The 12,332-nt window shown below is 34.6% G+C and overlaps 1 protein-coding gene across 1 annotated transcript; it reads right to left on the bottom strand.

Moving 5' to 3' along the window:
• Nucleotides 1-3,525: 3,525 nt before the first annotated feature.
• On the bottom strand, nucleotides 3,526-4,350 carry LOC113334940. The gene is made up of 2 exons (XM_026581161.1): nucleotides 4,275-4,350; nucleotides 3,526-4,121 (listed from the first exon to the last, which is right to left on the bottom strand). The coding sequence occupies exons 1-2, from the start codon at nucleotides 4,348-4,350 to the stop codon at nucleotides 3,526-3,528; spliced, it is 672 nt and encodes a 223-aa protein (XP_026436946.1).
• Between the last annotated feature and the right edge of the window lie 7,982 nt (nucleotides 4,351-12,332).

The following is a 12,332-nucleotide window of genomic DNA, read 5'->3' as shown; positions in this document are numbered from 1 at the left end:
TAATGTAGGAAGGATATTTGCGTTCGTTTCAATTAAAATATTCTCATGTCCATTTGACCCAGGATGAAAGTGTACCCGTCCATTTGACCCAGGAAAAGTAAACTTGTGGCTAAATAGTCAATTTTCTGTTGTGTATATGTGTTGTGACTTTGTGTGTTTGTGTTTCGAATCTACTTTATGATTCTGAAGGTTTATCCATATCTACGCATTTTTTTTTAAGTTTGGGCCGGATAGCTTTAAATATTTTATCAAGTGCCCATTCGACAATACCAAAATGATTATTGCTTTTTTATAAAATTCCCGTATTTGAATTGTGAACTGTCTGTGTTTTTTTTTTTGCTGAGAAAACATACAATAACATTAAGAAAACAAACTGTTACATATTTCAGTTAATGGTACTTCTCCCATGAAAGTTTGCAGAAAATGAGGAGAAGGATTGCATATGTTCTTTAAGCTGAATTTCCTAGCTCGACGTGCAAGTCGATCAACTATTTTATTCCTAAGCTTAACATAAACTAACCTAGAATTCACACAACTATAAAAAAGAACTCCAACAATATTCTAAAAACTGCAGACTCCTCCAGTCAATTTCTCCCTTTCCTTCATTCACCGGATGAACTAACTGAAGATAGTCACTAACAAAGAGGACATTGGAAAGATTCAACTCTCTCACCCAAGGGCAAGCCAAAATTAGTGTCATTGTCTCAGCAGCAACAACACTGTGAATCAGACCAAAATCCTCTCTACAACCTTTTACGTTTCCTGCATTACCACACATAATGATACCAATACCCATGTTAATTTTTTAAAAAGAACCATCAACAAAAATAATGTGATCAATCTCCTGTACAGGGATATTAACTTTCATCATAGTTGCATTATTTGTCTTGGAGGGAACTACAATATAGGTATTAAGAGACCTTATAATGTCCATTATAGTACTATCCAGATTAATTTTAATCTTTCTAAAAATGACATCACATCTAAGCTTCCAGATTGACCAAAGTACCACTGCACCAACACTTGGCCAATTCACATCATAAGGGGAACTGCCCAAATTATTGTCAAACCAGTAAATGTAAGTATCATATATCCAATTATAATCACTACTAATTAGATGATGTAATGATAGAGAAAACCATATATGAGAACCAATCGTACTTTGAACAAAAATATGCATCACAGTTTCAACTTCATTAGCACACAAAGGACAACAATCATCAATAGCAGGATTGTAGAACTTGAGAAAAGAATTGACAGGTAACATATGTGCAAAAATCTTCCATATGAAAAACTTTATTTTTGGTAGACAATCTAAAGACCACACCCTTTTCCAGAAAGAAGCATCTTTAGGAGTGACAAGTTCATTCATATAAGCATTATAAGCAGATTTTACTGTATACTTACCATTCTTTGTATGTGCCCACATAATTTCATCATTTTTTTTAACATTTATCCTAAGAGACCTGATCCTAACTGCATCATCTTGAGAAAACAGAGAGTAAAGAAGGCCTAGATTCCAACTGTTATCATGAGTATTAAAAAGATCACTAACCAGATTATAATTACCATGTAATTGGAGTAGGAGGAGAAGAACTACCAGGCAGCCAATTATTATTCCAAATCACTGTAGACTTACCATGATTAATCTTATAAGCAATATTTGCATTAAGGAATGCCAAACTGTTTACAATTCCTTTCCAGATACAAGAAGAGGTTTCTGCAGCTTTATCTATTTCTAGTAAATTCTGGTTTGGGAAGTACTTGTCCTTAAGAAAGATTGCAACTAGATGAGTAGGGATTTCACAGATTCTCCACCCCAGCTTCGCAATAAGTACTCTTTTCGTGGAATAATAATTCCTAATACCAAGTCCTCCATTTAATTTGGATTTTCCAATATCCCCCATAAGTGAAAATAAGCCCCTTTTCTAGAATTTTTCTTCGACCACCAAAAATTTCTTTGTATAGAGTCAATTTTTGAAGTAATTTTTTTTAGGAAAAGGAAAACATGACATATGATAAACAGACAGGCTAGATAATACATGTTTAGTCACAACAGTCCTACCTACCCCATTAAGATTAGTTTTCTTCGTATTACTGAGTCTACTGTAAAACTTTTCAATAAGAAAATGGAAAGTTTTAGTTTTATCCCTATCAACAAACAGAGGAGTACCAAGGTATTTTTCAGTACTACTAAGGAATTTAATTCCTAAAGTTTTAGAAAGCATCTTAATGTGTTTATGATGCATTTTTTTACTAGTAAAGAAGCCAGATTTTTCAAGATTAATAGCTTGACCAGAAGCTTTAGCAAACTTGTTAATGATCTTCATTAAGTTCCTAGCATAAGTAAGTGAAGCCTTTGAAAAAGCATGCAATCATTTGCAAAAAATAAGTGGGAAATAGGAGGACTATTGTTTCTCAATTTAAAACCCTGAATAACATTCTCATTTTCTCCTTTAATCAAGAGTTGTGACAAAACTTCCATGCAAATGATAAAAATATATGGAGATAAACAATCTCCCTTCCTAATACCCCTAGTAGGAAAAAACATTTCTCCTGGAGAACCATTCACTAGTATAGAGTAAGAGACAGTACTGATGCATTGGTGTATCAGCTTACACCAATCCTCAGAAAAAACAAGCTTCTTAAAAACTGAAATTATGAATGTCCATTCAAGTCGATTGAAAGCTTTCGATAAGTCTAACTTAATGGCCATATACCCATCTTTATTATTTTCCTCTTTCTAGTTTTAAAAGAATGCAATATTTCATGACTAATAAAGATGTTATCATGAATTTGGCGATTAGTTATAAAAGAAGACTGATACAGAGATATTAAGGGGTCCAGAATAGGTTTTAAATGATTTGTTAAGATTTTTGATATAATTTTGTAAACTGTATTAGACAGACTTGTAGGACGAAAATCATTTGGAGTAGAGGGGTTACTAACCTTTGGAATCAACACAATGAAGGAGTGATTAAGTTGTTTAAAAATAAATTTGTTGAGAAAAAAACCTTGAACATGATTTATAACTTCAGTTGAAACTTGTTCCCGATTATCTCTGAAGAATCCCCCCGGAAAACCATCTGGTCCTGGGGATTTCCATGGTGCCATACTCTTCACTGTTGAAAAGATCTCTTCAACAGTAGGGATTGCAACAAGACCACTATTAAGATCATCTGTAATAATAGGCTTAATATCCCTAAGTACATCATCAATATCAGAAGTACATGGCATCGAAGAAGAAAAAATCCTTTTAAAGTGGTCAATAAGGAGTGACATAACTTGATCCATATTTTCCAACCAATTTCCCTGATTATCCTTTAAAGTATCTATCGTGTTGTATATGTTTCTCAACTTAACAGAATTATGAAAGAAATTTTTATTCTTGTCGTACTGAGTGAAGTATTCTATCTTCAATTTTTGTTTACAGAAAGAGTTTTCTATATCATACCAATAATCTAATTGCTTAGAGTAATTGAGAATATAACTACCAAGTGAGGGAGTGTAAGTCATATTTTGTAGCTATCCAATTTCAGAATTTAGCTTACCAATGGTTGTTTTAATATGCCCAAAAGAATTTGTATTCCTCCTACTAAGATCATGCTTAAGGTTTTTAAGCTTTCCAGCAATAACATAGCTAGGAGAGCCTTTACAATCCTTTTCCCAAGAATGTAAAAGAACGTTTTTAAAATCTGGACTAGAATGCCAGCATTTGAAATATTTAAAAGGAATTCCTAGACTGGTTACTTCATGAAGACATTGCAGAAGGATAGGGCAATGATCAGAGAATAATCTACCCAGATTTGTAACCCTAGTTTGAGGAAGAAGCGATACCCATTTATGCTTAATAAAACCCCTATCAAGCTTTTCGAAAATTAACTCATAAGGATTCTTGAATCTTCTGTTACACCAAGTATACGGATTGCCAAAAGAGAAAACATCATGCATATTTAACAGTAATAGAGCATTTCTAACAAAATCCGATGCCAAAGAATTTTCCAGAATACCACCTTGTTTCTCAGAGATATTCAGAATAAAATTAAAATCACCAAGTAAAAGCCATGGTCTATTGTATGATTCAGTTAATTGTTTCAGATAATTCCATTGATTTCTAATGCCTAAAGAGTTTAAAGAACCATAGATGAAAGTAACAAGACAATTTTTAGTGACAGGTGTGATGTCGCAAACCAAATATACCATATTATGAGCACTCCCTAATACTTCAATACTTGAGTTTTTAAAGTAGCCTAGTGCCAAACCTCCCTATTTACCCACAACAGGAACAACATACCAAGTATCAAAAGCCAAAAAATGAGTATATTTGCTAACAACTTCACTATCTACCATAGTTTCAATAAGACAGACAACTGCAGGTCTATGTTTTCTATATAAATTCCTAAGATGCAACCATTTTTTATCCGAACAGCATCTATTCATATTCCAAGAAATAAACTTCATGATGACAAAAAAGATAATCCACAACTATCTAAATAAATCGATTAACACACACAACACTAAAGGTGCGAGAAATTCAAAAAGGAATAAGGGAAATTTTTCAGATATTAGATAAGGAACTTACTAGGTCATGAGCATCCAAAGGCTCTGCTTCCATAGGGTCAGAGTCCATCATCATGAGATCGACTTCCTTCTCAAATTCTTCATCTGTAATATCCGGCTCCGAAGGAAGCATTGATAGAAGCATTGGTTCGAGAATCAGATTTTCCAAAGGTTCCTCCTTTTTTTCCGCAAGAGACGAGAAATACAATTCCGAGTTTGAGGGCATCATCATTGCAGAGTTACAATTCATCTCTGAAGCGGCACTATAGATATAACCCGGTGCTGTGAAGATAGTCTGAGTAAAAGCTGAAGTTGTGGTGGACCAAAACACATTTGCATCTACATTACCATGGCTAGCTGAAAAAGAAGAGCCATCTGAACTAAAAGCAATTTCAGCAGGCGGGCTAAAAGGGGGTAATGAAGCGACAGGAGGCCAACGGGGAGTGGGGATCATAGTAAAAGACGATGATCCCGAGCTATTACCCTGAGCAAAAGATTCGAAATAAGTTCGAGATATTTTTTCCTTCCTATCATGCATCAGTCCATCAGTTCCAAAAGTAATGTTTTCATATGACTGTGAGAAACCAGCAAAGTTCATACCAAGATTCCCATTAGCATTAGGAGCACTACTGCTAGATGGTTCCCTAATAATGAGTGGAGCAAACCTAGTTGTTGATGACGAAACAACAGGGGCAAAGAGAGTGGAACCAGAATTCTTGATAGGTGCAGATGGCTGAAGACTGACTGAGAAAGCTGAGGGCTTCGAATGGTCAATAGGAGCTCCAAGAAAATCCGGAGACGAAGCAGCTTTACGACAACCTGAATTAGAGCTCTCCCCAACTTCTGAGATTGATTGCCTCTTGGTAACATCAACATGTAAATCACGCCTAATTGGAGATGGAAGAGCCCTCACAAGAATCCTCATTTGGATTTTCCTGCATTGATCTTCATTGTGATACAACACAAAACATCTCTTACATGCCCTAAATGGCAATTTTGGATAGAAGGCGTACATAATATATGTTCTTTTGTTTGTGTTGAAAACAACCTTCCTAGTGAGAGGGATTCTAAAAGGCACCATGAGTTTTGCATCATGCAAACTTCCTGCAGGAGAGTCAGTTGTGATAAAGTTTCCTATCTGGTCAAAAACTTCCCTAACCAAACCTTTATTAACTAGGTCTAAGTGAATGTTGATCTGCACAGGCATCAAAGTGATTTCCCATACCAAATCAAAGATGGATTCCACATGACTAAGTTGCTGGACTGCGAAAAGTTGACCAAATAGCAAAGTAGGCCTTGCAGCATATGCTATTTCCTTATCCTGATTCTTCTTAAACATCACCACAAACAAATTTTGAATCCCATTACCTCTAATAAAAGGCTTAGCTAGCTTAAAATATGGAGAATTGACAGCCATGCCTTATTGAGTTGGTGTTTGACTGAAGTCTTATGGTAGTTCTTACTGTCATCACATAGGAGGGCAGCAAACCTAAAGGGGAACTCCTCAACATCTTCATCTAAATCAAGTACTCTCACTTGATCAGTAGGCATTGCCAATTTACTAAACTGACCCATTATACTAGACTGACTCAAAAGCTTTCTAAGGAACCAGGTCAAAAGAAGATACAAGTAAATGAAACAGATAGTAGAGAATGTGTGTCGGATGAAAAACCGAATCATACAATGCTGCATATTTATACCAGTTATGGGGAGTCCAAAGGATTGGAGCATGCATATGAAAAAACAGGACATTGAATTATGAGTGAAAAATCAATTCATCTAAAATTAATACACTTTGCTTCAAACCAGCAGTCTTAGAGAATTAACTAGACATAGTAGAGCAATTGAGTAGCATGTATATAGGCTTGTATTTGACAACACCAATATTGAGAAGTGACAATTAATGGAAGTATTTGTACAGACCATTTTACTAAATCTTGTATCTCAGAGAATCATCTGAATAAAGCTTATTTCCATTAATAAATTGATACCAAATGTATAAATCTTTCTGAGGTAGCTTCATAACACTAAAGCAGATTATGGATTGAAGTGAAATAACAAAGATGCTTGCATGACTGACCTTGACAACACTGATTCTGAGAAGCAACAATAAATTAACCAGAAGTAATACAACATAAAGTCCTATTCTAGCAATTCCTTAGTGTATCATAGCATTGAAGAACATAGAGTACTTGCCAAAGGTAATAAGAACTCTGAGATAGCCGTTCTTCAACAGATAATAACTGTATTTAACTTCGTTAATCTCACTCATTATGAATTAAAGCATTTCATTAATTGAAATATAATTTGAAAACACAACTTTTGATGTATCAAAAGAAGTATTGATAGAGAGATTAACTTAAATCATCATTCCTAAGCAGTAGTTAAATCACCATACACTTATACATCTATAACCTCTTCTTACAGAGCAAAACCTAAAAAGCATCACTTTGTAATTATATTTCCAAAAAAATCCTTATACCAACAATAGTATCAGAAATCTTAAACAAATCCCTATTGAATAAGTAGGATCTCCATAAGACTTTAACAACCCCTTCAAATAAAGATAACCCAATTTGTTTTCCATTTCTCGATGCGAACCAGTAATGAATACTTTTAAAGGAATCAGTTCATACCCTTTTGAATGGCAAGTCTATCTTCATTAAGAACCCACCCATCTCTGAATCCCTCTTTCTTCATATATCTCATGATGATGGACTGAAACCCTACTTCTGCGCCTTCTTCATCTCATGACCTAAAATAAAAACAAACAGAGAGAGAAACCCTTCAAAGCAACAATTAAATCGTAAAAACAAGATAAATACTGAATTGCAAGACTAAGAATATAAGTAAATCATCTAATAAGATTAAAAGGTTTGGGAAATCAGAATTTTTAGAAATTCACCTAAAACCTAGGTCATAACACAGATAAATCGATTGCAATCAAAAACTTACTCAAAACTATAGCAATCAAAAAAGAATCTAGATTATCAGCAGAACATGAAAAATTGATTGATTTCCTATATAAAAACGAGATTGATGAAAGTGAAATCGAGAACTTTTTATTTGACTAAGTCAACGTTGCATGACTAATCGCCGGACCAGCTCATAAAAGGACCTTCGTTTTTCCATAGACATGAACTGTCTGGTTTTAGGATAGGCAAAGTCGATTATTCTTTCGCCTTTCAACTTTCAAGGTCGATGCTACTATTGTGGGAGAAAATTATTGACGTCAGCTATTTAATGACCTTATCAATGATCTGGAGTGGCTGATCAGGTAAACATTTCATCTTAGTTTTGTTTTTATATCAAATGTTTCGCATTATACCTTCATTGAAGTTGCAACTTACAAGAACCATTGATCTTTTTTTCGTTTTTTTTTGTTGTTTTCAAATTTCTTCCACTATTGAAATGTCTTACCAATGTGGCATGGGGACGAAGATGAGCTGACTATGGGATTTTTTTTTTCTGATGGTTACGTTACTTATGCATAAATCTGACGAATTGTGGGGTTCCCATTTCCACCCGGAGAAAAGAGTCTTCCTTTGACTTTGTTCAGAACTTAAGTCGGCTATAAATGAACAGTAGGAAAATGTAACCTCATTTTGGTCCATTAAGCCGTGAATTTTTTTTTAGATTTCCTCGCATGATATTTCTGCTCCAGAGTTGATTTCATTGCAGGCATAATTATTTTTGGTGTCTTATTGTTTGAGTTTACAGAGATTTGATCTTTCTATTTTCTTATCTCATAATATGTTGTGAGCTTTTAATGGTGATCCGACAAAAATGTGGCCCATCTTAATATTTTAACACGTATTAAAACTAAAAACTTGTCCCTCTAAATCTTCATTATTACTTTACTTTTTGAGAAAATATAAGAAATTAAGACAAATAAATAAAACTGTTTTGGAAAAAACAAAATTATGTTTTATAAGACGTGTCATCGCATAAAAATGGGCCACCACATACTTGGAATATATGGTCCGATCACATCGTAGCCGCACCAGTTTAATGGCATATGCAGATCGTCTTTAGGGCTACCTTCATATGTGAAGGTTTTATTAAATTTTTTTATATCTTGCAATTAATTTAGTTGTCATTTCTTGATATAATTTTCAGCGCTTTGATTATCATCTAAATTTGTGTAAATTGCATTATGTTTGAGTGACACGCAGCAATATCCAATGTGCACGGCTTATCCGATGACAACCAACAAGTAGCCGAGATAGTTTGTCAAAGCAAGATGGCTGAGCTCAAAACAAATAAGTAAAGGTTGTTAGAGCATTTTCAATTCGAAGGGTAAAGGTCTTAGACTGTTAAAAATGAATGACACCTACGATTTAAGAGTTTTTTGTATCAAATTTTCATTTCCAACACAAGGGTCAAGGTCATAGAGATAGATGACATGGCTAAGTGAGGGTAATGGAGAAAGTTTAAATAACACTTCTCTATGACCTTGGGCCTTAAAGCTGCACCATCATTTTGTTTCTAAATTCAAATAAAATTTGTTAGATAATATCTTAGGGGTTGGAGATCAATTTAAGGTAAAAATTTGTACATTTTTTTTATCATTTAGTAATGACCCGCACGTAAGAATGTGTCAATAAGATCTCCACATAGGATGATCTTGACCCTTTGCATTGGAGATGTTGTTAAAGGCATTGACTATGCATGAAAGCTTGACTATACAAGTGTCATGCAGACGCATGCCTGCTAGGAGGTTGATGCTTTGTTGTTAAGTTTTTAACAAACTATAATGCGTTGCTTTGTGGAATCTGACGGGTAAGATTTGGTTTCATTAATTACTATCTGTTTTGACCAACTGCTTACTACGTTCGTATTCTGTTTCTTCATGCTCTTTCTGGACACCACTATTGTATTAACTAGGTGTTGCGCCCGTGCTTTGCACGGACCTAGATATCTTGTAGAGAAAAATATATTTTTGTGTTAGGAAATTTTTAGAGATTCAAAATTTGAAGCATGAAACAGAAAAATAAAAATAGGTATCAAGCATCCAATTACTAAAAATTATAATATTAAAAGTAGTCAATTAATAAATTAAAAATAAGAAACAATTAATTAGAAATAACAAAATCTAACGTTACTTCCATTTATTGTAATTGTAAAATCAAAGACACAACAAAGGAAAAGAAATCAATAGAAGAGACTTACAAAACATGATCTAGAGGGAGGTGTGTCCAAAATTGGTAATACGCAAACAAAGTTGTGAATTCCCATTGTAACTGATTTTCAATATATAACCATCCCTTAAAAAGTGATGCTACGTGAAATCCTTCCGACCTTTGTAAAACAGTACCCTTCCTTCTGATCTTCTCAGTTGCACAAACCAAAGTCTATCATTAGCGCTTTTCAGAGCACAATATCAGACATTGTCCTTCCCATTTCTCTTACCACCTTCTCGGAAATCTCCTGTAAGAGACGAACCATCAATTAATCTAACTCCATTTTAACAGAATTTAAATATCATTATCTATAAAAAAAAAAGGTGCATTACACCACGATGATCAACATGGTACATTCGGTTAGTTCTAACATGAAAAAAATGATACGAGGAATCTCACCAACTGATATTTCTTATTCTCTGTCCAAATAGCGAGAAAATACTGCTTCCCTTCACAGGAACACTCTGGTTGATCAATCTTTGTCCTTGCCTCAATGACATTTGCTTTTCTTTCCAATGCATCACGCTTAAAAAATCCACCCACGCATGCATACGTAAGAAAGATCTGTCCACTGTTAGATAGGATAACGCGAATCGCCTAAGCCTATAAATATTTATGAAGGGACGAAGATGCAAATATTGCAAGAATAACTCACACTTCCTTTTGTCCTGACCCTAGTTAGTAAGTTCGCGAATAATTCGCGAATCATTCACGAATTTTTCCGTATCACGAATTTTACCGTCTTATTCGCGTACGTTTGCAACTCCGAACCCAAATCGCGTATTATGTGGCATTCCCGGATTATTCGCGAACCGTTCACGAATTTTACGTATCCCGAATGATACGTCCGCTTAATTCGCCATAAATTCATTAGCTTTTACTTTTTAAAAACTCCACTTTTTGGGCTTTACTGCCTCCCGAGCATACACGACCGAATATTAAAAGTGTTGAAATTTTTATGAAACAAAAACGACTGAAGAGATTTGAAGGTGAAGGTGAGAGAGATCTCAAACTCACTAACCAAGCATCTAAACCACCATACGACGTCCTCTTGGATAACTAATGTTATATATATTATTAATATCATCATATTAAGTTTATTTTTTCTTTAAATAACTCACACATGTGCATAAAAATTGGTCTATGACCTTATAAATACAAATTATTTGTTATATATAGATACCGAATTTTCAGAGCCCAACTCACATTTATAAATCGAATTATACACGTACGTATGCCGTTCCGAATTACTGACGAATCACGTCCCGTTGACCGAATTTTGGACCGAATCTGGATTTTACAAAACCGTATAATACTCGTACGTTTGCCGCTCCGTACGTTTGCCGAATCCCGAATTGTCCTGACCAAATGAATCTCTTTCACAATCGCCTATACCTAGTAGTAAAGGTTTTTCTGCTGGTCAATTTGGTTGAGAAGATGAAGATCTGTCCGCATCATAAAAAGCTTATAACAAAATGAACAAAAACTTACAAAACCCACTAATTATGCATTATTTTTTCCCTTGGTGATACAAAAACACCAACAAAAAAAAACACTGTACAATCTTTCTGTTTTTACCATGTTTCTTTCCTCTTTCGACTCCTATGCGCTATGTTACCCATTTTCTCCATTGCCTTAGCAAATGCCTTGTGGAATTTCTTATTATCCCTTCCTAGCTCAATAACGACCGGCCTAGTCCTAGGGGCTCCGGATCCCCTGTCCCCCTTTCCCGTATCCCCCATGTCCCTCCACTTATAATCGAACACGTGTCAACAAAATTATTACCTAATCAACGCCGTTACCACTGACGTTAGGTATATTCCAGTATTTAATTTGTGCATCTTCATCCTTACGTTTGGGATTTGATTATTGTGACAATATTAAAGATTTTGAGATTTTTTCACCTTTAATTAGCAGAAAATGGTAGAGATCTCAAGATGTAGGGGAAAAAAAACTTTACTAATCCACAGTTTAGTCTTCAATCAGACTACCAAATGACATATCGATTAGTTTTTTTGCATAGTAACTACTAGATCCATGATCACTAAAGAATTGTAAGTCTGTAATTAATGGTGATACAAGATTATCGATCGTACATATATAGACTAATATGCAGTTACGATTCCATAATTATTTTTTGTAAGTGTGAAAAAGTGAAGGAGTTGGACTCCAATTTCTGTTCAATTAGTAAGGATCTAATGTCGAAAGCAAAGAGCCACGACAATTTAGAGAATTGAATACAGAGAACAGAAAAAATTCAAACTACTCTCCCCTGCATATATTTGCCACATTGAAACTCCTATTGTCATGGAGGAACCATTATCCTATTCTCAGTAATATTTTAGACTGTATGTCTAGAAAATACCTTTTCATCCCTTCTTCTCCATTGCTATTCAAAATCAATCAAAAGATGGAAAAATTAATTATGATCAAAAATACTTTATTACAGATAACATTCTTTTTTTGAAAGATAACGGAGTAATATTTGTTGAGTATTTTTAGGACAAGTGTTGTATTATGATTGGTGGGACATGAGGGTATAGAGAAACCAGGGACAGGGGATTCCGAGCCGTCCTAGGATCCGTAAAC

Source organism: Papaver somniferum, unplaced genomic scaffold, assembly GCF_003573695.1.
Source record: "Papaver somniferum cultivar HN1 unplaced genomic scaffold, ASM357369v1 unplaced-scaffold_137, whole genome shotgun sequence".
Lineage (NCBI taxonomy): Eukaryota > Viridiplantae > Streptophyta > Magnoliopsida > Ranunculales > Papaveraceae > Papaver > Papaver somniferum.
Note: the sequence above shows the minus strand (reverse complement) of the source record. Positions and strands in the feature narration are given on the sequence as shown.

Bases quoted from the DNA above. Each gene is read 5' to 3' on its own strand.
- LOC113334940 (XM_026581161.1), bottom strand. From the start codon at position 4,350: ATGGTAGATAGTGAAGTTGTTAGCAAATATACTCATTTTTTGGCTTTT. The intron at 4,122-4,274 runs GTAAATAGGGAG...TAAACTCTTTAG, and splicing joins GTATGTTGTTCCTGTTGTGG to GCATTAGAAATCAATGGAAT.